The sequence below is a fragment of the Bubalus kerabau genome, chromosome 7 (assembly GCF_029407905.1).
Source record: "Bubalus kerabau isolate K-KA32 ecotype Philippines breed swamp buffalo chromosome 7, PCC_UOA_SB_1v2, whole genome shotgun sequence".
Classification (NCBI taxonomy): domain Eukaryota; kingdom Metazoa; phylum Chordata; class Mammalia; order Artiodactyla; family Bovidae; genus Bubalus; species Bubalus kerabau.
Window position 1 is genome coordinate 102,214,681 of NC_073630.1, and position 26,492 is coordinate 102,241,172.

Below are 26,492 nucleotides of genomic sequence, written 5' to 3' on the forward strand. Positions count from 1 at the left end.
GTGTGTGTCCAGATTTCCTCTGATAGGGATACCAGTCACAATGGTTTAGGGCTTACCCCGGCAACCTCATTTTCACTTACTAACCTCTTTAAAGACCTTGTCACCAAATATGGTTATGTTCTGTGTTACTGAGGGTGGGTTACAACTTTACTATATGAATTTTAGGGCAAAACAATTCAGCCCTTAACAGGTTTTAACATATACCAAACTCTATCTAATGGGGGCTTCCCGGGTGGCTCATATGGTACAGAATTTGCCTGCAGTGCAGGAGACTCGGGTTTGATCCCTGGGTTGGGAAGATTCCCCTGGAGAAGAGTCATAGACAAGGCCAGATCATGGCGGGCTTGCCAGGCGACTAGACTTTTAGTTTGTACTCGGTGACTGGGAAGGTCCTGGAGGGTTCTGAGCAGAGCAATGCCATGATCTGATAGAGGACTTAAAAAAATGATTCTGGCTCCTGTGTTGAGAATATTCTGAAGGGGGCAAGGAAAGAAATAGTTATTACACTTAACAAATATACCACTATCCTATAAATTACAATCAGCTGAAATAAAAAATAAACAGAAACTAAAATAGTCCCTGGTGACCGCCTGCCCATTCTAGTCCCCATGGCTGCACACAGAGGCCTTGCAAATGAACGTCAGGGGTGAAAATAACACCAGTATGTACAGGTAGAGTAGGTAAAAAAAAATTTATTTAATTACTTAAATTCTCCTAAAATATAAAAACCAGAATCGTTTCCTGAATTATAGCTTTTGGCAGTAAGTAAAGGTCAATGCAAAGAACAGTAAGCCCCAACTTTCTATAACAGCTTTTATTTTTTCCCCTAAAAAGAGTCCACTTTCCTGGAGACATTCATTTAGATGAGACATATATGAGGTTTTATGGTTAAAGTGCTAAAAATCATATAATTCCTGTAACCCTAGATGAGGATTACACCAGGAAGAAAGCATTAATTTAAATACTCCAGGTCCTAAACTGCAAATCCTAAACAGGCCCTGGTTCCTGTGACAGTCTGACATGTACTTACTTGAACTAAAATCTAGGCCAAAATGCTCTAAAACTTCATCCACTAGTCTGTAATTCAGTTACACACTAGAAGACTTATTCAAATCTAATTATGTGGTAAGAAGACCTGAAAGTGTTTTGTAAAAGTTTGTTTTAAAAATACCTAGATAAATGTAATCTGCTAATTTTCCATTCTATTTTCTATATTTTTCTTTGTTTTATCTGTCTCCTTTGCTTTGCACAAGTTCCCAAGGACAATCCCTAAAAAAATTATGAGTCCTATTGTTCGGTTGGAGGTGAACTTTTCCCAACAGTCCTCAGGTCTGTGGATGTCCAGAGTGTAAATCTAGGAGCAAAGAGCACATGCTGTGTGAGACTGCAACATCACAGATAAACATGTCACCACGAAGAAGATAACGCTGTAGAATTTTAAGCAATAGGAAGCCTTTAATGCACCTGAGACTATTTCCCAACTAGAAAACAATTGACCATATTTTTCAATGGATAGCCTCTAAGCTGTCCTAAAAACCAGCACTTGACAGGTGGAGGAACACTTGGAGAGGCAACACATGCTATTTTTAGTTCTATTTAGAAAGTTCTTCCTTACACTGATTGATCTAAGATCTGCTTCCCCCAGCTCCTACCCTCCCTTTTAGCTTTATCCTTTGGAGCAATGTTTCTCAACAGAAGAGCAAGTTACATTTGGGCAGGACAGCTCTCTACTGTGCAGGGCTGTCCAATGCATCAAGAGATGTTTAATGTACCTGGCCCTCACTCTGTCTACATCTTAGCATTTTGTGTCTTATCTTGCCTTGGTCTCAATGCCAGTGGGACCTGAACATGTGAGTGATTAGTTTGCTAACCATCAATAGATGCCCACATTTAAAAAACATGGTTGTGTTGATCAGTTTGCTTCCAGAGTAATTCAACTCAAGTCACAACCTTAAGACATTGCTCAAATTTTCTTAGACATGCATCAGAAATAATTCCAAGAAAATCAGAAGGAAAAAAATATCTAGGTTTAGGTTTATACTGTTTATCTAAAATAATACAGCTAGTTTTTTTATATGGCATACTGGGGCAGGGAAGGGACAGTCAAATCGGTATAAACCAAGCAATTGTTTTAGGAAGTGTCTTGCTTGGTAAAACACAGAGGGCATTTTGTTTAAATGATTTTTATAATTTATGCCAAGGAAAAAAGAGGGAAAGGAAAGAAAAAGACCAAACCTGGTGAGCGAGATGGGCTCCCACAGCAGCCAGGGCAGTGTAGTAGGGCACAGTCTGACCACTGTTCACTCCCACCAGGCTCAGTGCCCCCAGCATGGCCACACTGAAGCCACTGAGCCACTTCTGGGTGTCTTCACGGAACAGCAGTGCCGTGGACTTAAGCCCAATCAAAGCATCATCCTTCTTATCCTAACATTGGAAAGCAGTAAGAAATTGATTTTACTGAGATTTTATTCACATACCACAAAGTTCACCATTTTGAAGTATGTAATTCAGTGCGTGTGTGCGTGCTCAGTCACTTCAACCATATCTGACTCTTGGCAACCCTATGGATTATAGCCCACCTGGCTCCCCTGTCCATGGGATTCTCCAGGAAAGAGTAATGAAGTGGGTTGCCATGTCCTCCTCCAAGGCATCTTCCTGACCCAGGGATCGAACCCACATCTCCTGCATTGGCAGGTGGATTCTTTACCATTAGGGCCACCTGAGAAGCCTTGTGCAACCATCACTAATATTTGATTCCAGTAGAAACTGTGTTTAAAAGACCACGCAGGGACTCCCTAGTGGTCCAGTGGTAAAGAACTTGCCTTCCAACGTAGGGGATATGGGTTCAATCCCTGGTTGGAGAACTAAGATCCCACAGGCTGCAGGGCAACTAAGACCATGTACTGCAATAAGAGAGCCTACAAGCCTCAACTAGAGAAGCCCATGTGCCACAACAAAGAACCAGCATAACAAAAAAAATAAAAACATAAAAACCATGTAGATATACCGTAAGTTGTGAAACATGACAGTAACTCAGAAACACAGTTGATCAAAAATGAATGTGCAGGCCAAATCGAAGTTAAATGTTACTGCTAAAATGATCTTCCAGGTCTATTTCTATGTATCACTGTACTTTTACAATCCAATACTGACTTTTACTAAATTAGAAATCAAACTCAAGTCTAATTCTTCACATAGCTCTTCTTTACTTCAGAGTTCTCAAACTTCATTTCCTGTATATTTCAATCTTGCTAAAATCAAACATGTAGACAAATGATCACTTGCTACCTAACCACATCCACTCAGATTTCACTTCCAGCTCAGTTTATTCCTTGCTTCTCCCGTCAAACCCTTCCTATTTAAGTAGAGCTAGGTCTTGATGATACACTCACATGTGGCAGACTGGTCTCCTGTAGCAACTTTATTTGTAAGCATTTCTATTTATTGTTGTAATCACAGTCATGTGACATTAGAGACTGCATGCAAAGTGGGCATGGAGGGAATGTACCTCAACATAATCAAGGTCATATAAGACAAATCCACAGCAAACATACTCTATGGTGAAAATCTGAAAGCTGTCCTTCCAGGATCAGAAACCAGATGAGGATATCCATTCCTGCCACTTTTATTCAACACAGTACTGGAATTCCTCACTAGAGCAGTTGAGCAAGAAAAAGAAAGAAAAGACCCCCAAATTGGAAAGGAAGAAGTAAAACAATCACCAGTTGCAGATGACGTGGTTTCATATATAGAAAACCCTAAAGACGCTGCCAAAAAACTACTAGAAATTATAAATGCGTACAGCAAAGCTGTAGGGGACCAATTTGATATACAAAAATTTGTTGTGTTTCTATACACTGAGTTTGCAGAAAGAGAAATTAAGAAAATAATCTCATTTACAGTCACAACAACAAAATACCTAGGAATAAATTTAACCATGGAGGTAAAAGACCTATAGTCTGAAAATATGAGATATTGTTAAAAGAAATGAAGACACAAAGAAATGGAAAAATATTCCATGTTCATGGATTCAAAGAATTAAAATTACTAAAATATTCATACTTCCTAAAGCAATCTACAGTCAATCCAATCTCTATCAAAATACCAACAATTTTCTTCATAGAAACAGAACAAAAAATCCTAAAGTTTGTATGGGACTACAAAAGACCCTAAAAAGCCAAAGCAATCTTGAGAAAAAAGAACAAAGCTGGAGGTATCATATATCCTGATTTCAAATTATACTACAAAGCTATCATGGTCAAAATTGCATGGTATTGGCAGAAAAACAGACACATATAGATCACCGGAAACAGAACCGAGAACCTAGAAATAAGCTCACCTGTACATGGACAATTAATTTACAACAAAGGAGCAAAGAACATAAAATGGAAAAAACTTTCTTTAATAAATGGTGTTGGGAAAACTAGACAGCCATGTGCAAAAGGAATGAAACTAGACCACTATCTTATATCATATGTAAAAATGAACTCAAAATGGATTAAAGATTTGAATGTAAGACCTGAAGCCATAAAACTCATAGAAGAAAACACAGGCAGTACACTCCTGACTGATGTCAGTCTTAGTAATATCTTAATGGATATATCTTCTCAGGTAAGCAAAACAAAAGCAGAAATAAATGAATAAGGCTACATCAAACTTACAAGCTTCTGCACAGCAAAGGAAACCATCAACAAAGTGAAAGGACAAACTACCAAATGGGAGAAGATATCTGCAAATCATATATCCGGTAAGGTGTTAATATTCAAAATATATAAAGAACTCAACAACAACAAAAACCCTAGTTAATAAATGGGTAGAGGGTTTGAACAGACATTGCCCTGAAGAGTTTTTCTAAAGAACACATACAGATGGCCAACAGGCATATGAAAAGATGTTCAGCATGATTAATCAATAGGGAAATGCAAACCAAAACCACAAAGAGATGTCACCTCAGGCTTGTTAGAATGGCTATCAGAAAGACATGAAATAACAAGTGTTGACGAGGTGAGGGAGAAAGAGGAGCCCCTGTGCACTGCTGGTGGGAATATAAGTAGGTGCAGTCACTGTGGAGAAACAGAATGGAGATGTCTCAAAAAGTTAAGAACAGAACTACTGTATGATCCAACTATTCCACTTCTGGGTATCTACTGAAGAAAACAAAAACACCAATTCAAGAAGATACATATGTACCCCAATGTTTATCACAGCATTATATACAAGCTAAGATATGGAAGCAACCTAAGTGCCAATCAACAGATGAATTGACAAAAGATGTGTTATATACATACAATGGAATACTCTTTAGCCATAAAAAGATAAAATCTTGCCATTTGCAACAACACAGATGGATCTTGAGGGTATTATGCTAGATAAAATGTTATATTAAATAAAAAGTCAGACAGAAAAAGACAAATACCATACAATTTCACTCACATGTGGAATATTAAAAAAATAAATGAACAAACAAAACTAAAACACATAGACCGATACAGAGAACAGATTAGTGGTTACCAGAGGGGAAGGGGCTGTGGGCAGGGCAAAATGGATAAAGGGAGTCAACAGTATGCAGATGGGTGGAAACTAAACTTTTGGTGGTCAGTAGCATGAAGTGTATACAGAAGTCAAAATACAATGCTGTACAAACGACACACATAAATATGTTATAAACCAATTACCTCAATTAAAAAAAAAAAAGCCTAAAGAAAACACCTTTCAATTCGCTTATTTAAAAGTAATTAAAAAAAAAAACAAAACAACCAACAGTTAAACCAAAGTTACAAAAAAGGATATTTCTTTACCTGATGGGCATAGACAGTATCATATATCAGAGTCCACATAATTCCAGAAAAATAGAGAGGAAGGCAAACAGATGGATCACAGGAGCCCTTGACAGCAGACCATCCAAGCAACGCTCCCCAATTAAATGTCAACCCTGCAATCAGTGAAAGAGAAAGAGAAGACAAGTCTAACTGTACTTTAGAATTCCACAGGGGAGGCAGCAGGCGTCTGCATGTATTGAGTGCCTCCATGAATCCCACAGGGGAGGCAGCAGGCGTCTGCATGTATTGAGAGCCTCTGTGTGTTAGCTCTGTGTCTGCTGCTGTCTTGTGTTTCTTTCTTAAAATCTCCCAAGTGTCTGTGGTGGCTATTAGCAACACTTTACAAAACAGGAACACAGAACCAGAAAGGGTAATTAAAAATTACATTGCTAACAGAGAGAATAATATCCCACGATAAACAGGGGGGTTCGTGGGAAGAACATGTGTCCTACGTAGTGTGACGCCTGGCACAAGCAATAAATAGTGATGCCTTAGGGCTTGCACTAAGTCTGAGTCAAACTCCTGTGTCCTTTCCTTTATTGCTGTATTTCCCCTTCAAGTTACAAAAACAAAGGGTACAGACAGAAACACTGGTTCCTCACCCCCTCCCTAAGGGCTATAAACAAACATCCACGTGGCAACAACTCCTAAGTCTGTGTCAGCCTAATCACGTCTCAGCCTCAGATCGGATCCTGAGCTGCCTGCTAGACATCTCCCACCTGCAAGTCGCTCAGGCACGCTGACACGCATGCTCTGTGGGACCACAGATGAGAGGCACTTCATCTGCTGAGGAAGAGGGATTCCAAGTGGAAACAGGCAACGTTGGAGGGAAAAAAAAAAGGGTATCTGAGAAAAGACGTCTAGGACTCACTGAGTCGGAGGTAACTGAGGGACTTGCTCCTTCAAGACGGTGAATGTGTTTCAGTCATTTTTATTTTTCTAGCACTCGGTATGATTCCTGACACAAAGTAAAAGTTAGGGTTTCAATAAATACTTAAAGTAAATATACTAGCTTTCTTACTACACTTCAAGATTATTCTAGGAATAGAATAGAAAAGTCGAGGAACAGTTATTTTTGCAATAGATTTTGACTTACGTACCTATCTTCCTACCAACTGACGTGCCAAGTGCTATGTTAGATGCGGCACCATCCACATATAAAGAATACTTTATCTTCCAGGCGTTTACAGTTTATTAGCGGGGACAAAGGACAGGCTCTCAGCACCTTCCTGTTGAACTGCTGCTGTTGGAATGAGTAAGTGCCACGTGAGAGTTCTACGAGAGAGACTGGCCAAGTCTAAGGAGGCTTCACAGACACGGAGGAAGCGCTCACAAACTGTGACCCTTCTTCTCAGTCCACTGCATCTTCAGGACGGTTAGGCTCGAGGCAGCTAATTGTTTTCTTCATGACATACCCAGATTTTTAAGACCATTTCAGGAAACAATGATGATGACCTTAGTAAATGTCCAAGACTTTTTAGCCAAAAAAGCAGCTAATTGCCCTCTTTTAAAATATGAAAATTTATTCCTGGTTTGGAAAATTTCACGACTGACCTGACATTTTATCTCTGTCACATTACACACACATGTGTATGGTATTATATATAAAAGCACAGCTTGAGGGTATTGAAGGAGATACTTATGTAGTTATTTCAAGCTCACCCAAGGCTAACTGAGGCCAGTATGTAATTCGTTTCATTAGCGGGTAGGTGGCGACAAGAAGTAGGGATGCTGCTCCAAGAGCTATACTGAAATCAAGAAAAAAAGTTAAAAAGATTAGTGTCACCATCTCCTAAAAATCACTAAAAGATAACAACAGTAACACTAATTAGGAAATGATTTATCTTAAATTATACCTTTTTATTTGGTAAAATTTTCTTCCTAGACCTTGATTCCTGAACTTTAATTAGTATAAAGGATGATTAGAAAATACCTAAAGTGCTATACACAGGGAGCTCAGCTCAGTGCTCTGTGATGACTAGAGGGGTGCAATGGCGGGTGGGGGGGGTGAGAGGGAGGTTCGAGACAGGGTATATACGTATACTTATGGCTGATTCGCATTTATGGCAGAAACTAACACAACACTGTAATGCAATTATCCTCCAATCAAAAATAACTTAAAACACCTTCAGTGTTATAAACAACCAAACAAAATAAGAAGAGCCAACACATATATTGCTTTCATGTATTAGACTTCCCTGGTGGCTCAGATGGTAAAGCGTCTGCCTACAATGCGGGAGACCCAGGTTCAATCCTTGAGTTGGGAAGATTCTCTGGAGAAGGCAATGGTACTCCACTCCAGTACTTTTGCCTGGAAAATCCCATGGACGGAGCAGCGTGGTAGGCTACAGTCCATGGGGTCACAAAGAGTTGGACACGACTACTACTCTAACTGCTCTACATATGTTAAGTCGTAATAATCTTCGCTACAACCCTAAGAGAAGGGCAGTTTTATCTTACTTGGTTGGTTGGTTGTTGTGTTTTTTTTTTTTTTTTTTTTTTTTGGCAGAGGGAAAAACTAAAGCAAAAAGAGGAAGTAATTTGCCACGTGTCATAACAGCTAGTCAGCAGCAGGGCTGGACTCAGGCCTAAGGCATCTGGTCCCAGTATCCAACACGATATTCCCCATATGCTACTGCCTGTCTAAATTTCGCTTTAAAACACCGAGACAGCAGGTAAACTGAGATGTCCTAACAGAGAATGGGAGTCCAAATACCCCTCCCTGTATGCAGGACAAGGCATTATTTCTCTGGAAGATAAGGTCACAAAGCACCTAGGAAAGGAGGAAGACATCAGATGTTCTCAGGATGCTCACAGCTCACCTGGCATTACCCCTCCAGGAATAACCTTTCAAAGTGTTATCACTCGACTGATAAGATACCACTAGACTATCAGGATAAGACATGCAGTAAGGCTAGTCTCCATATGCTTATTCGCTGAGCTCCTCCTCTTTTCTGTCTTATTGAAGCACTATGTAGTAAGCAGCCGTCTGATACACAAAAGTTTAATTCTGTCTGTGTTTAAGAGGTTCACAAATGAGTCCTTTTTTCTTCTGTCACTGATTAGGAATACAACTCTGGGAAAGACTGTTTTTTGCAAAGTGAGTACAATCATTCCTGCCTCTCCTGCCCCTACCGCTTCAGAGACACTATGTGGATAGGAAAAATTACACAAATGGGTTTATACACACACTCCCATGCATGCACCTAGAAAACCTAGGAAAGTGCCTTGAGTCCTTCAGGGAACGCACAGTGCAAGTCCTGGAGGTGGTGTAGGATAAACGAAATTGCTGATCTCATCATTCCTTTGGCAGAAAGCATTCCTGACTTTATACAGTATGCGGTGATTTACTTAGATTGTTAACTTTACAGATGCTTGATTAGGTAATAAACAATTTTGTGATTCAGGTATTTCAGTTCTATCTTATATCTACTTCTGTACCAAATGAGAGATTTTATGCATGATTATGAAAAACACATTTACTGTACCTGTAGTAATTCAGACACAGAAGAACGCCCAGGGCCAAGGTCAGCTGTCCCCCAAGAAAAACAAAGGACTGAAAAGTTGAAATGTCTCCAGCAGCTATTGGGCGACTTGCTGTTCTTGTAACCTTAACACATAAAACAGATCCCTTAGTGTCGAGAAATAGCTCAATTATTTACTTAAACATTGACTCAAGAGACTGGCCCATGATATCCACTAAGACAGACACATGAATAAAAAGTGAACACTGGAAGTACTGCCAAGAATCAAAGTTCCTATTTAAACCAGCTTTGAAAAGAACTAAAAAGTCCCACCATTCACTCCTCTTTCTGTCGCCCATCCCCATCTACAAACAAAACAAAGCCACTTCCCGATCTAACTATTTAGCTACCCAGCTTAGCAAGTACATGCTCAATTTCCACAGAGCAGTGAGGGACAAAACTAACGGGACTGTCAGGAAGGGAAACTGCAGAGCATGTCAGGTAAGGGTGCTATCGTGTGAGTATGGGAAGCACTGCAACAGTTGTCAGATATGAGGAAAGAAGACAGATTATCTGAGTCTGAAAGTGGGAATGGGACTTCCATGGTGGTCCAGAGGCTAAGGCTTCAAATTTCCAATGCACAGAGCCAGGGTTTGAAACTTGTGATTATTCTAAACTCAAGCACAAATAAACAACATAACCAAAATCTTCAGCACTGCTGGAAGTTGAGAACTCAGGATCTGGTATCAGAGAGCCCAGCATTTGAATCCAATTCCATCATTTATTGGCTCTGTGAATTCTTACTTGACCTCCCTCAGGTTTAGGTTACTTACTTACTAAAGGAAAAAAAGCAAGAGAGGGAGAGGTAATAATAGCACCTACTTCACAGTGCAGTGTCTGATGCCATAAATATGAACTATAATTAGTATATTTTTGTATGACTTATATCAAGGGTTTAGCAAACTATGGCTTGTGAGCCAAATTCAGCCTTCTGTGAAGAAGGCTGAGCGCTGAAGAATTGATGCTTTTGAACTGTGGTGTTGGAGAAGACTCTTGAGAGTCCCTTGGACTGCAAGGAGATCCAACCAGTCCATTCTGAAGGAGATCAGCCCTGGGATTTCTTTGGAAGGAATGATGCTAAAGCTGAAACTCCAGTACTTTGGCCACCTCATGCGAGAAGAGTTGACTCATTGGAAAAGACTCTGATGCTGGGAGGGATTGGGGGCAGGAGGAGAAGGGGACGACAGAGGATGAGATGGCTGGATGGCATCACTGACTCGATGGACGTGAGTCTGAGTGAACTCCGGGAGTTGGTGATAGACAGGGAGGCCTGGCGTGCTGCGATTCATGGGGTCGCAAAGAGTCGGACACGACTGAGCGACTGATCTGATCTGATCTGATCTGATGAGCTAAGAATGGCTTTTACTTTTTTTGGTGATTGAAAGTAAATCAGAGAAAGAGTATTGTGCCACATGCAAGCAGGCTGAAATTCAAATTTCAGTGTCCACAAATTAAATTTTATTGAATCAGTGACGCACCCATTTTCTTACATACTGTATGTGTCTGCTTTCATGCTGCAACAGAATGCAGTAGTTACAACAAAGACTACACCGCCCACAAAGCTAAAATATTTACTATCTGGCCCTTTATAGAAAAATTGTGCTGACCAGATTTAGAGCGTGCCTCACTGTGCAATGAAATATTTTGTCAGAAACTGTAATGATTCATCCTGGTTAGTGCCAGAACTGAACATTTTATCCTCGATTTGGTTCTTGTAGTTTCAAGTGGAAATAATATTTATGTTCTTATAGTTGACTTAGGATATTATGCTTATTCCTGCCAGTATTTGAGTGTTACAGTATGCTACTTAATCTAAGAGTTATATACACATCGCACTGTTGAATCGTTATAACAACTGTTTTTAGCTACTTGAAGGTTCTTGCCACTTCTAAGTTTTGGGAAACTGAGACAGAGAGGCTCAGGAACTTCCCAAGGTCACAGACATGAAGGCGGCACAGTCAGTCCAGTCACACCAAGCACGGTACTAATCAGAAGAATACACTGCCCCTTCAGTACGAGGGAAACTGCCTGGCTAAATGTGAGAGCTGAAAATAAAGCACCCATCAAAAGACTAAAAATGATGTAACATGATAATCAAGAAACAGATTCTATGTGGTTTTTAAGAAACTAGAATGCTCACAGCTGACAAAACCAAATCATTAACACCTGTGCACTGAGATTTGTGGACATAATGTTTATCACATGATTAGCAGACTACATACCTTATCAACAAAACACATTTAGTCCAGATAACCTGATAGCAATTCACTTATCATTTAATGTATCAGCAATTTACTTAGTCATCTACTATATTAACCAAATGGAGAAGGAAATGGCAACCCACTGCAGTATTTATTCTTGACTGGAGAACTCCACGGACAGAGGAGCCTGACGAGCTATAGTCTATGGGGTCACAAAGGGCTGGACACGACTGAGCAACTAACATACACACATATGTATGTGTGTATGAAGGTTTAAGCAAAACGTTCAGCCATAAACATATACTTATGGATATACAGCCTTTAAGAAACTGTGAGGTAAGCATTACAATTTGACCAAGATTTTCAACTCACTCCCTCAAAGAGATGCTCATAACATTTTAAAATTCATGTTAGCAAAACCACAGCTATAAAACACTCACTTAAGTGGTCTGCTGTATGTCAACACTGACTCTGGATTCTTCTAATCAGTGCAAAATAGCATGGGGGAGATGTAAGATATCTAATCAGTTCCCTTTTATCTAGGGAGAAAAAAAATTCACTTAAGAGAAAACTAAAATGGCTCTATTTTGTTAATTTTAGAAGTAGAAAAAGTTGGTCGGTTTGATTATGTTATTTTAAAGTTAAGTACATTATTTTTTAACTAAATTTTTAATTAAACTTTTTTTGAAGATAATTTGTGGATTACTAGGCAATTAAAAAAAAAGTCTGTATTTTAAGAAATATAGAAACCCTATGTATCCATTATTCAGTTTCCTCCAAGGGGGAACATTCTGTAAAACTTTACAATATCACAGTCAGGAAACTGACACCAAGCTGCTCTAAATGTGTTCAACAATTATTCTGAAGGGATATACACTAAAAGCCTCATTCACATGGTTATACAGAATGAAAAATCGACCAGGAAGTGCAACCTCCCAAATTAAGAAAGTGTGCATTGCTTGGCATGAATCAAGGCATCCTAACTGGGTCAGCGAGACATAGAGATGCCTTTACTGTGCATCACGTGACTCTCTGCCACTGTCCTACCCTCCAGCCACACACACAAACCCACAGTTGCAGCCATCGAGCGTCACAGACTTTAGCTCACAGCCATGCCTCTGGATCTGCTATTCCCTCTACCTAGGCTGACCTTCACCTTCCAGCCCAGCCTTTATTTTTGGCATCTTATTCTGTCATAGTTTGAAGGTCACCTTACCCTATCTGAAAAAGTTCTCTCTAACCCCATCCATGATGCTAAGGTAAGGTAGGCGGTCTTCAGTACGTTTCTTTATGGACACTATCTCTTGATAGCTAATAGTACTAAACTGAAGTCAGCAATGTTATCTGTCATCCATGTAATCCCAGAATCCATCACTGTGTCTCATTCACAGTAGGTATTTGATAAAGGTTTTTGTATTAAAAACTAATGTGAACTAAAAATCTAGATAGCATATTAAACCTAGATAGCATATTAAAAAGCAGAGACATTACTTTGCCAACAAAGGTCCGTCTAGTCAAGGCTATGGTTTTTCCAGTAGTCATGTATGGATGTGAGAGTTGGACTACAAAGAAAGCTGAGTGCCAAAGAATTGATGCTTTTGAACCGGTGCTGGAGAAGACTCTTGAGGGTCCCTTGGACTGTAAGGAGATCCAAGCAGTCCATTCTAAAGGAGATCAGTCCTGGGTGTTCACTGGAAGGACTGATGCTAAAGCTGAAACTCCAGTACTTTGGCCACCTCATGTGAAGAGCTGACTCATTGGAAAAGACTCTGATGCTGGGAGGGATTGGGGGCAGGAGAAGGGGACGACAGAGGATGAGATGGCTGGATGGCATCACCAACTCGATGGACATAAGTTTGAGTTAACTCCGGGAGTTGGTGATGAACAGGGAGGCCTGGTGTGCTGCGATTCATGGGGTCGCAAAGAGTCGGACACGACTGAGCGACTGAACTGAACTGAACTAAAAATCATCATAGGTGTGCTTTACTTAAGGAAAACTCAGACTTATAGGAAAGGCAAACCCCGGAAGATTATTCACTTTATGTGTTATATGATTATTTACTTCACATAATTCATCCTGGATTTTGTACAAATTGAATATTTACTTGATCTTTTACTCAAGCATTTAATGAGCTTGTACTTGTTATAGTATGGCTGCTGGAATAAAAGGCAAACAAAATGGACCTTTCCCTTGGGAAAATAAATATAATGTATCAAGTTTTAAATGAAGTTTTCTCTGGGGGCTTGGGGAAGGGGGATAAGGAAGACTGGCATTTTCTATCCTTTCTATTCTTTGTATTGAGTGTTTCAGAGTAAGCATGTATTGTTTTTTCTAAGGAAAAAAAAAGATGAAATTATGTTTTGCAAATGCTAGTAGGGCTGCCTTGGTTCATTTAAATTAAGGTTTGATTTACACAGAAATAGTTACGGTCCCAAAAGTTCTCAAAGGAAGGGCTGATAGTTCTTTCAGACACCCATGGGTTCCAGATGGAATTTTCACTTTCACTTCCAATATCCTTACTCTGGCCTTCCAAGTTTGAATTCATGTTGTAAAAAGGAAGTGCACACGGCCCTCACAGCTGCTCCTGGGTTAAGAAAGGCAGCTCTCTGCACTTGACAACACCAGCTATTCAGAAGATACCGGCACTTGTTATTTCAGCGAGGACACTGAGTGATCCTGTCTCTTTATGTGGCACTCAAAAGGCAGGCCACGGTCTTACTCTGCAGAACTGAGAGGAGCCCCTGTGCCTTTCTGGGACAAATCTACCTTTTTATCATAGTCCCGGTCCCACATGTCGTTAATAGTACAGCCGGCTCCACGCATCAGAACAGCTCCAGTGCCAAACAGGGATAACATGTACCAATCCGGGAGACAACCTGGGTCTGCTGCCAGACCAATGCTCCAGGTACACGGCAGATACAGCAGCCAGGTTCCTGAGCAAAAATACAGAGACGAGAAAAGGGTACATATTCAAGTTAGTTAACTGCTTTCATTTGCTTGAACACTGCAGCCAAAAGAAGCAAGGAACATGAAGTCAAAACCACATGACAAAACGGGGAAAATAAACTTGAAACTCATGTCACAGACAACTATTCTCCCTAATAGGTAGGGTTCCCAGAAACTGGAGAGACATCAACAGCCCAACTGAAAAAAATGGACAAAAAACGTAAGGGAAAATGCAAATGGCTTTTATACCAATGAAAAGATACTCAACCTGATAAACACACATCAAAATTACATTGAGATAATATTTTTCACCTATCAGGTTGACAAAAGCCAAAGTCTGACATACTCTGGGGATTTGGATACTCATGTATTTCTGATGAGGTTTGGAGGACAAACTGAGAATTTTTTCCTATATATGTGTGTGTATGTGTGTACATATAGGCACATGCATACACATATTAAACAAATATATACATTTGAATGTACATTCATAAACTATGCCAGGAAGGACACATTAGAAACTGATACCAACAACTGCTTTCAGGGAAGAGAACTGGTATGGAAAAAGGAGTGGAAGACTTAGTTTTCACTTTACATACACCCTTGTACCTTTTGAATCATGTCATACGCATTATTATATGCATGTATGACCTGCTCCAAAAAGTGAATAAAATTTTATTTACTGTTGTTAATACAATATAATAAAATGACTTGGGGAGAGAGGGATTAACCTACTTTTTTTCAATAAAATATTTTGCTAGAACAATACATGCACACACCTGAGTAGTTCTGGTACTCGGCTCCTAAACTAGATGCTGCTGCTGCTAAGTCGCTTCAGTCGTGTCCGACTCTGTGCGACCCCACAGACAGCAGCCCACGAGGCTCCCCCGTCCCTGGGATTCTCCAGGCAAGAACACTGGAGTGGGTTGCCATTTCCTTCTCCAATGCATGAAAGTGAAAAGTGAGAGTGAAGACGCTCAGTCGTGTCTGACTCTTTGCAACCCCATGGACTGCAGCCTACCAGGCTCCTCCATTCACAGGATTTTCCAGGCAAGAGTACTGGAGTGGGTTGCCATTGCCTTCTCTGCCTAAACTAGATGAAATTAAGCTAATTCTTTGGAAGGAATGATGCTAAAGCTGAAACTCCAGTACTTTGGCCACCTCATGCAAAGAGCTGATTCATTGGAAAAGACTCTGATGCTGGGAGGGATTGGGGGCAGGAGGAGAAGGGGATGACAGAGGATGAGATGGCTGGATGGCATCACTGACTCGATGGACGTGAGTCTGAGTGAACTCCAGGAGTTGGTGATGGACAGGGAGGCCTGGAGTGCTGCAATTCATGGGGTGGCAAAGAGTCGGACACGACTGGGCGACTGAACTGAACTGAACTGAACTGATGGGGGGATGGAGATTTCACACATGAACTTTAGTAGATATCCAATTTTCAAAAGAATAGATATCCTATTTTCAAAAGAAAATCTTTCAATGACTGTTTGGATATAGTGCCTATTAGATAAGTGAGTTGGTGATGGACAGGGAGGCCTCGTGTGCTGCGATTCATGGGGTCACATGGGGTCGCAAAGAGTCAGACACGATTGAGTGACTGAACTGAACTGAACTGAGCAACTAATTTCTTGGAAGGAAAGTTATGACCAACCTAGATAGCATATTCAAAAGCAGAGACATTACTTTGCCAACAAAGGTCCGTCTAGTCAAGGCTATGGTTTTTCCAGTGGTCATGTATGGATGTGAGAGTTGGACTGTGAAGAAAGCTGAGCACCGAAGAATTGATGCTTTTGAACTGTGGTGTTGAGAGTCCCTTGGACTGCAAGGAGATCCAACCAGTCCATTCTAAAGGAGATCAGTCCTGGGTGTTCTTTGGAAGGAATGATGCTAAAGCTGAAACTCCAATATTTTGGCCACCTCATGTGAAGAGTTGACTCATTGGAAAAGACTCTGATGCTGGGAGGGATTGCGGGCAGGAGGAGAAGGGGATGACAGAAGATGAGATGGCTGGATGGCATCACCGATTCGATGGACGTGAGTCTGAGTGAACTCTGGGAGTTGGTGATGGACAGGGAGGCCCGGAGTGCTGCGATTCATGGGGTTGCAAAGAGTCCAACACGACTGAGCGACTGAACTGAACTGAACTGAACTGAAGCTTTCCTTTCCTATTGAGAAATATAAGAATACAAACCGCCCCCCCCACCTCAATCCCTCAAATGTGTCCCTCTGGCATGAGGATTAATTTAGGCTGATTACCTTTAAGAAACAGAAGACTGAGGAAGTTTTCTTGTTATAGAATAGTGCTATTATCAGATAACTGCAAAAAATATGGGCTAGGTGTGCTGTGGAAACTTGGCAGGACCTGGAGACCAGAGATAACTGTTTATTAAACATTTGCTTTTCTATCTCCAGTGAATTATCTTCCTCCCCACCCCTCTAAGGTTCCAAACCACTACCTGCAATATCCTGCCATGACTTTAGCTGAAGATGGTATTTAAGATGAGGATATTTTGACCATTTTGGTGAGTTGCTCAGTCTTCTTGGGTCTCTCTCCAGCATTCATACAATTAAACTTTTGTTTGATTATCTCCTATTAATGTGTCTCATGTCAACTTAATTCTTAGACTTAGAAGGGTGGAGGATAATTTCTTCCTCCTCAAAAAGTGAAATAGGACATGTGGCTAAAGAAATCAGATATTGCACGAAAATGGTCAGATGACAAAGTCCTTAGGATCATGTTTAAGCCTCATTAAATTTAAGCTTTATTCATCTGCAAATATTTATAAAGCGCATGCTTTGTACCAGAGATGTTCCAAGAATTGGGAATACAATGGTGACTAAGAGAGAGATGGTTTCTCCCTTCGTACAGCTTGTAAATCCAAAGGGAGAAACCCAGTTAAGCAAATAATAACAATAAAATAGACCAATTCAACAACAGGGCAAGTACAGGATCCTACAAAGGCATAAGACAGTGCCACCCAAGTTAACTGGGGACGGAGCAGGGAAAAATCAGGAAAGCTTTTCCAAAAGGGGTATAAACACACACTGCAGAAAAGGCAAGGCAGATCAGATTAGATCAGATCAGTCGCTCAGTCGTGTCCGACTCTTTGCGACCCCACGAATTGCAGCACGCCAGGCCTCCCTGTCCATCACCAACTCCCAGAGTTCACTGAGACTCAAAGGCAAGGCAAGGAGAGGCTAAGACACAGGAAGGAGCAGTCTAGAGCTGAATTTAGGTCGTCCTGGAGACTCACACTCAGTGTGTCCCATCTCAAACAGTAACAGCAATACCGATTGGTAAACGTTTGTGCAGTGTCAGGCAGTGCTCCTGATGCTCTCTCTCCATACAGACTCATTAAATCGTCAAAGACACCCTTGTAAAGCAGGCACTGTTATTACTCCAACTTTAAAGATGAGGAAACAGATGCACAGAGAGGTTAAGTAATACACAGTGGGTTTCAGAACTTCCTTTTCCCTGCACCAACCAGTAGAGTTCAGAGGGACAGGAGTGGCTAGCTGAACCTGTTCTGATAGAAAAGGCCACTACTTCACAGGCATTTTTCTGATGCAATAAGAACTGAAGGTTTTACTTAAAAAAGAATTCTAAAGACAAAGATGTGTAACCACCTATAGCATTTCATGTTGGTGTCAAGATTTCCTTGGCCGTAAGTCTGTGTTATAGGTTCCGCACGCACTGATGGGAAGCTAAAGGGTACTACTACAGATGAGAAAGCTTTCTGTAATGAAGGTTCTAGTGTCTGCTCCTAGCAAGTGATAACAGACACTCAAGTATATTAAATTTGAACGTTCAGTCTTTCTTACCTACAAAAGAGGGGAAAGAACATCTACCTCTTAGAGTTGTTACGACAATGCTAATAACAGTGATAATGAAAAACAATTACAAATTCAGTGTTTTGTGACAGGTGCTGTTATATACTACTTTTGATTCTCACAATAAATATATGCAGTAGGCTATTATATTTACCTAACAAACACAGAAACTGAAGCATTGAGAAAGTAATTTGCCCAAGGCCACACAGACAAACCTAGCCAAACCTGAAAGTGAAAGAGTTAGTCGCTCAGTCGTGTCTGACTCTCTATGACTCCATGGACTGCAGCCCACCAGGCTCCTCTGTCCATGAAAATTCTCCAGGCAAGAATATCGGAGTGGGTTGCCATTCCCTTCTCCAGGGGAATCTTTCCGACCCAGGGATTGAACCCAGGTCTCCTGCACTGCAAGCAGATTCCTAACCTCCTGAGCCCCTGCTGCTGCCAAGTCACTTTCGTGTCCGACTCTGTGCGACCCCATAGATGGCAGCCCACCAGGCTCCCCCATCCCTGGGATTCTCCAGGCAAGAACACTGGAGTGGGTTGCCATTTCCTTCTCCAATGCATGAAAGTGAAAAGTGAAAAGTGACAGTGAAGTCGCTCAGTCGTGTCTGACTCTTCGTGACCCCATGGACTGCAGCCCTCCAGGCTCCTCCGCCCATGGAATTTTCCAGGCAAGAGTACTGGAGTGGGTTGCCATTGCCTTCTAGGCAGCATATTAAAAAGCAGAGACAACACTTTGCTGACATAGATTCGTAGAGTCAAAGCTATGGTTTTTCCAGTAGTCACTTACGGGTGTGAGAGTTGGACCATAAAGAAGGCAAGCACTGAAGAACTGAAGCTTTGAAACTGTGATGTTGGAGAAGACTCTTGAGAGTCTCTTGGACCGCAAGGATATCTAACCAGTCAATCTTAAAGGAAATCAACCCTGAATATTCATTGGAAGGGCTGATGCTGAAGCTGAAGCTCCAATGCTTTGGCCACCTGATGTGAAGAGCCGACTCACTGGAAAAGACTCTGATGCTGGGAAAGATGAAAGGCAAAAGGAGAAGGGGGCGGCAGAGGATGAGATGGTTAGACAGCATCACGAACTCAATGGACATGAATTTGAGAAAACTCTGGCAGATAGTGAAGGACAAGGGAGCCTGGTGAGCTGCAGTCCATGGGGTCACAGACAGTCCAACACAACTTAGTGACCGAGCAACAACACAGACAAAACACGGCAGAAGTCAACAAAACACGGCAGAAGTCAATGTGGCCAGAAGTCAAATCCAGGCAGTATGCCCCCAGACTATCACTCTAAATCTCTACATAAATCTATCTAAATCTCTACATCTCTAGCTAAATCTCTACATAACCATGAATTCTTTTTCTTCTGCCCTCCTGATACTCAGCAACGTGTTTTTGTCTTCCCTATGACACTTTTGCGACTGATTATCAACATGGTATTTTCATTCTGTTCTCTCCCATGAAGAAAGATAGTGAGAATACAAATAGGTGTTAGAAAGATATATTCATTACATAAAAAGTAAAAACTCTCTGCACAACAATGTGAATTTACTCAGTCCCATTGAAGTGTACAGTTAAATATGGTTAAAATAGTATGAATTATGTTATGTGACTTTTACCACAATAAAATTTTTTTTAAAAAAGAAAAAGTAAAAACTCTCTGGGAAATTACAAATAAATTGAGCAAGCATTCTGAAAGGTGATGAGTGGACCAGGAGCTTATATAAACTGAGTCTAAGATTCATGTACTAATAGATACATGTATTAGTAGATAATAATATGTAGTATTAGTAGATAATAATAGATACATGTACTAATAGCTAATAATAATAGATATCTTCAAGGTAACACCAACAGCCATAAATGCAGTAAAACCAGTTATACCACCAATTTAGTGGAAAGAGCGCCACCTGCTGAAACTTCCTGAAATAATGTAGTCTGTGACATGGTTGTAGGAAGTTGTAATCCTTTCTGAAAAACAGTGAAACCCACTTTTTAACAATAGCAAACTTCAGCAAATTAAAACATCACACATAGGGGCTTCCCTGGTGGCTCAGTGGTAAAGAATCCACCTACTAATGTAGGAGACATGGGTTCGATCCCTAATCCAGGAAGATGTCACATGCCACAGAGCAACTAAGCCTGTGTACCACAACCATCGACCCTGTGCTCTGGAGCCCGAGAACCCCCACTACTGAGCCCACGTGCCACAACTGCTGAAGTCCGTGGGCCTAGAGCCTGCGCTCTGCAGCAAGAGAAGCCACCACAGTGAGAAGCCCACGCACCACAGCTGGAGAGTAGCCCCTGCTCGCTGCAACTAGAGAAAAACCCACGTGGCAACCAAGACCCAGCACGGTCAAAAATAAATAAATAAAATTATAAAACCATACACATAATACCCACAAAAGAAGAATTTAAGCAAAGAAAAATCATATCTGGAATTCTGATACTGTCAATTTATTATTCCTGGCATACAGTAGGGGCTCAAAACAATGCTTGCTGGATGCATTCTAATAGTACTGAGACTGCCCAGGTGGGGCTAGTGGTAAAGAACCTGTCTGCCAATGCAGGAGACATAATAGACCTGGGTTCAACCCCTGAGTCAGGAAGATCCCCTGCAGGAGGGCATGGCAACCCACTCCAGTATTCTTGCCTGGAGAATCCCATGGACAGAGGAGCCTGGCGGGCTACAGTCTACAGGTTCGAAAAAAAGGCAGACACAACTGAAGCGACTTAGCATACAGCACAGTACTGAGACTGTTAATAGGTTATCTGAAAAGTCCTACAGTCATCTTATGTAGAACCAAAGCAAGCAGGCAGGTATCCTCCTAACATACTTAATACTATTTACCCAATCTTCTCCAATTCCAATTTCTCAAGTAATGGCTAAAACTCTCGTGCATTTATTATGTCAAGCACTGTTCTAAGGACTTGACACTTATTAACAAATTCTCATGACAACTTTACAAAGTCAGTATTCTTAGTATCCTCATTTTACAGATGAGACATGAAGGCCCAGAGGGGTAAAGTAACTTACCAGAGGTCCCTCAAGTGAGCAGAGTGAAGATTCAAAGAAGTCTGGCTCTAGAGTTTTTTACTCATATATAAACTCTTAACAGTCTCTTATTATGTGGTTGAGCCTCTAAGGGAGAAGCCAGAGATTTATGGAAATGGGACTTAGAGCAGTTGCTGATATTAGATGCCCATAAGCCTACAGTACGTATGGCTCTGTGACACATATCACAACAATAGAATAACAATGATTAGGCTTCAGGTTAGAATTAGGCTTAAAATTTTATGCCTATCCACTTGAATCTGGCCCCAAAATGCCATGGGTCATGATGACAGGACTGTGCCTACCATTTAATTGACTTTTCCACTTTAACTGCTGATTGTTATAAATTCTTAGTGCTCTGATCTCAAACTGGTAGTGCATAAATTTAGAATACCAAAAACAAGGCCTAATTTGGGGGTCTTAGCTGAGCAAAGGTGGAAGGACTATATCTAGGCATTTGAATGTATTTACCATCCACTGCTTAAAAAAAAAAAAGAAAAAGTTGGCTTAAAGCTCAACATTCAGAAAACTAAGATCATGGCATCTGGTCCCATCACTTTATGGCAAATAGATGGGGAAACAGTGGAAACAGTGGCTGACTTTATTTTTTTGGGCTCCAAGATCACTGCAGATGGTGACTGCAGCCATGAAATTAAAAGATGCTTACTCCCTGGAAGGAAAGTTATGACCAACCTAGATAGCATATTAAAAAGCAGAGACATTACTTTGCTAACAAAGGTCCGTCTAGTCAAGGCTATGGTTTTTCCAGTAGTCATGTATGGATGTGAGAGTTGGACTATAAAGAAAGATGAGCACAGAAGAATTGATGCTTTTGAACTGTGGTGTTGGAGAAGACTCTTGAGAGTCCCTTGGACTGCAAGGAGATCCAACCAGTCCATCCTAAAGGAGATCAGTCCTGGGTGTCCATTGGAAGGACTGATGTTGAAGCTGAAACTCCAATACTTTGGCCACCGGATGTGAAGAGCTGACTCACTGGAAAAGACCCTGATGCTGGGAAAGATTGAGGGCAGGAGGAGAAGGGGACGACAGAGGATGAGATGGTTGGATGGCATCACTGACTCAATGGACATGGGTTTGGGTGGATTGTAGGAGTTGGTGATGGACAGGGAGGCCTAACATGCTGCGGTTCATGGGGTCGCAAAGAGTCGGACACGACTGAGCGATTGAACTGAACTGAACCATCCACTGCAATGGTACATGCCGTCAGCCAGATTACCTGGAGTTCAGCCTCCACCCCACCCTCCCCTCTGTCCATTCTTACTCTGTCCAGCTCTTATCCAGCCTTGATGACCACTATTTTCTATGCTCAACTGGGGTTCCAGACGAGCTTATATCCTTAGTGTACCTACACTCTACCCTTGAGTCTTTGCGAAAATAATTTCCCCACCCGTGAGGAACTCTTTCCTCCTCTGAAAAATCTACCTGTCCTTTGAGGCAGGGTCCCCAATCTCTGGGATCTAATGCCTGATGACCTGAGGTGAAGCTGATGTCATAATAATAGAAATAAAGTGCACAATAAGTGCGATGCACTTGAAAAGTGAAGCGAAAGTGAAAGTTGCTCAGTTGTGTCTACCTCTTTGCAACCCCATAGACTAAATAGTCCATGGAATTCTCCAGGCCAGAATACTGGAGTGGGTAGCCCTTCCCTTCTCCAGGGGATCTTCCCAATCCAGGGATCAAACCCAGGTCCCCACACTGCAGCTGTATTCTTTACCAGCTGAGCCACCAGAGAAGCCCAAAATGCACTTGAATCAGCCCCAAACCATGTCACTCCCCCACAACCCCCAACATTGGGAAAAACTGTCTTTCTTGAAACCAGCCCCTGATGCCAAAAATGTTGGGGACCACTGCTTTGAGGTACACTTTCCTCTCAACTTTTTCCAGCAATGAACATTCACAATAATTACTCTTTTCCTGCTGTACTTACTATCTGTATCACTTATATTTGATCCCATACTTTCCCAACTCACCTAATCCTTTCTTTTTTTTTAAACCAGACTGGGAGTTCTCTGAAAGGACAAAGTTGCCACAGCTCTTTCTATTCCTAAGGCTAGGCGATGCAGTAGGACTTCAGTCTTTCAATATTACTGCCACGGTCTTCTAGACACTAGAAATAAAAGTCCCATATAAGTGGAGTTTATGCTGTATTGGAAAAGTGTATCAACCAATAAATGCATAAGGCTAGCGGTGAAGGTTATGAAGAAAAATGAGAGGTAAAGAGAGAGAGACTGCAGTGAAAGGTGAATAGGTTACACAGAAAAGTCAAGGAAATCCTCCCTTATGAGGCGACCGTGAGCTGATAAGTAGTACTCAAGTGCAATGCCTGCTGCATTCGAATGAATTAAATCTTTGTGCTACAAACAGTGCAGGGCAAAGAGCTAAGAAACTCAGCATCATCCGGTCTGGCTCTCCAGAGAGCCTTGGTTTCCTCTGCATTTGCTTTGGGGGCCTTGCAGCATTATGGGAAAGATGAAACATAATGAATGTGGAAATGCTTGCACACTGTGCTACTGCTAAGTTGCTTCAGTCGTATCCGACTCTGCGTGACCCCATAGACGGCAGCCCACCAGGCTCCCCCGTCCCTGGGATTCTCCAGTAAGAACACTGGAGTGGGTTGCCATTTCCTTCTCCAATGCATGAAAGTGAAAAGTGAAAGTGAAGTCGCTCAGTCGTGTCCGACTCTTTGCGACCCCATGGACTGCAGCCCACCAGGCTCCTCCGACCATGGGATTTTCCAGGCAACAGTACTGGAGTGGGGTGCCATCGCCTTCTCCGCTTGCACACTGTAAATCTGCGCAAATGCAGGGATGCGGGCACGGAATTTCTGCTCGATTCACAACTTACGAACACGGTCGGTGGGATGAGCGGAGTTTCTGCCCCGCTCAGGTGCTCAGGATTCAGGGAGGGGGTGACAGCCGGCCGGGCACTTCGGAAATCGCCCTGTCCGTGTTTCTCGAGGGTAACGAACACCTGGAGGCCAAGCCGAGGCTTTCGGGATTCATTTCCATAATGCCCGCAGCCCCCTGACTGCCGCGTCTGTCCGCACTCACCTATGGGCTTATCCAACCGCATGAGGCGCAGGTAGGGCTGCAGAGGGCGGGGCGCCGAGTTCACGACCGCGGCTGCTGACAGGCTCAGCGGACGCCCGCGCGGCCCCCTCCCGGACGAGGGCTGCCAGTTCGCCGCGTGCACCCCGCGGGCCGCGTGCACCAGTGCCAGGGAGCGGCCGTGCGCGCCCCACAGCCATGCCTGAGTCCCAGCCCGCAGGCCACGCACGAGTCCCGCGCCGCACGCACCCACCATGGCGCTCGGGAGAGCCTGGACCCGCAGGGGCCTGACGTCATTCCCGAGCGTCAGGTCAGCGGCAGGCTGCGCGGTGACGTCAGCGGAATGACCGTCCGCGCCGGTCCGGCCCCATGGTCCTGTGGCCTGATCCTTTCGAGTAATGTGAAAAGTGTCGCGGTCACCTAGCGCTGTGAAGGAGTTCCTCAGAGAAAGGAATTCCTGGTATCAAAATACATAGCAGTTGTTACAGGGAAAAGGAAAATAAACCACCTGAGAAAAACCTACTGAAGCCCAATACTGGTTTGCAGTAGAAACTGTTTCCTTTTTAAAGCTAAAAGGTCACCAAACGGCCAAAAGCCAAGAATGTAAACTAAAGCCATATTCAGGGTTAAGGGACGTTCATTGAGCAAATGAAAACCTTAAATTTGATAGTCAGTTCAGAGTTCGTATAACCCAGAGGCAGTGAGTGTGTGGGGTCCTGTGAGCTTGCAGCTGGAACATCTGGTCTGAGCACTTAATTCTTGTCAACTCCTGGGTGGCCCTGTGTGCCAGGCCCCTTGACAGGCACTTTACATGTATTATCCCATTTAATCATTACTGAGTGACTGTGGGCAAGTCTTGCGTTTGAATTTTAGTGTTCTAGGGAATTAGGTTAGTCTTTAAGTGCCTATCTTAAAAAACCTGATCAGTAATTCAGTGATATCTTGAGTCTCCAGTGGCGGTGGTCAAGGAAGTAGTCCTTAATCAATTTAGGAAACTAATTCACAACTAGTTCAATAACTCCCGAAGCTTGCTCAAACTCATGTCCATCCGATGGGTGATGCCATCCAACCATCTCATCCTCTGTCTTCCCCTTCTCCTTCCAGCATTATGGGAAAGAAGAAACATAATGAATGTGGAAGGGCTTCCATATTGAACACTCTGCTTAATTGTAGACAGCGGGATCCAGGCACTGGGAAATTTTATTTTATATTTGTAAAGGAAAAAATACATTCCCCTGTACCTGTTTATTCTCCACTACAGCACTGTATGACTTGTGACACCAGACGTGTGGATTTTCCACACATCAAACACTTCTGCAACACTCAAGTGTCCTGAAATTTTACTCAATTCTGGTGCTATCTAGCTGGAGTTTGCATCAGCTCCCACAGGTTTTAGGCTGAGTCCTACAAGACTGTTGATAGTCCCCTTTCAGTGAAAGTGGCTCAGTTGTGTCTGACTCTTTGGGACCCCATGGACTGTAGCCCACCAGGCTCCTCCTTCCATGAAATTCTATAGGCAAGAATACTGGAGCGGGTTGCCATTTCCTTCTCCAGGGGATATTCCCAACCCAGGTATCGAACACAGGTCTCCTTCAGTGCAGGTGGATTCTTTACCTTCTGAGCCACCAGCGAAGCCCATCAAAAGTCTAGATTGTTACCTGTGCTTCTGAGCTATCCTTATTGGGAGGAAAAAAGTTTTCCTCTGCCTCTCTAGGTTCTTTTGACTAGTCTCAGACTTAATTGACATGAGACAGATTAATAAGAGAAAGTAAAATTTATGTATATTTGTAGGAGGAATCCTAACATGAGAGCCCCCAGAGACAGTCAGGTAAAATGAGGTATATGATCTCCTGGATTAAAGAGAAGGGGATAGGGGTCTGGGACTTCCAAGAGAAAGATATTTCACAGAGACAACAAAAAGAGCAAATGTTTGGTAAACAAATATTTGCTGGGCCATATAGAAATAATAGGACACAGAATTTTATTTTTTTTATCAAATGTTTTTTAAATAAAATTTTATTTATTTTTATTTTAT

At 42.1% G+C, this 26,492-nt stretch overlaps 1 protein-coding gene across 1 annotated transcript; it reads right to left on the reverse strand.

The window, feature by feature from the left end:
- Positions 1 to 676: 676 nt before the first annotated feature.
- Positions 677 to 24,759, reverse strand: COQ2 (coenzyme Q2, polyprenyltransferase). Its single transcript, XM_055588961.1, has 7 exons — positions 24,461 to 24,759; positions 14,312 to 14,478; positions 9,308 to 9,429; positions 7,482 to 7,567; positions 5,799 to 5,932; positions 2,236 to 2,424; positions 677 to 1,354 (listed from the first exon to the last, which is right to left on the reverse strand). Exons 1-7 carry the CDS (start codon positions 24,711 to 24,713, stop codon positions 1,190 to 1,192), a joined length of 1,116 nt encoding a protein of 371 aa, XP_055444936.1. The 5' UTR covers positions 24,714 to 24,759; the 3' UTR covers positions 677 to 1,189.
- Between the last annotated feature and the right edge of the window lie 1,733 nt (positions 24,760 to 26,492).

Coding starts and splice junctions, on each gene's coding strand:
- COQ2 (XM_055588961.1), bottom strand. CDS start 24,713: ATGGTGGGTGCGTGCGGCGCGGGACTCGTGCGTGGCCTGCGGGCTGGG. Junction 5,933..7,481: donor CTGGCCTCAGTTAGCCTTGG/GTGAGCTTGAAA, acceptor CACTGATTGCAG/GGTTGACATTTAATTGGGGA. Junction 2,425..5,798: donor ATACTGTCTATGCCCATCAG/GTAAAGAAATAT, acceptor TTCCAATGTTAG/GATAAGAAGGATGATGCTTT.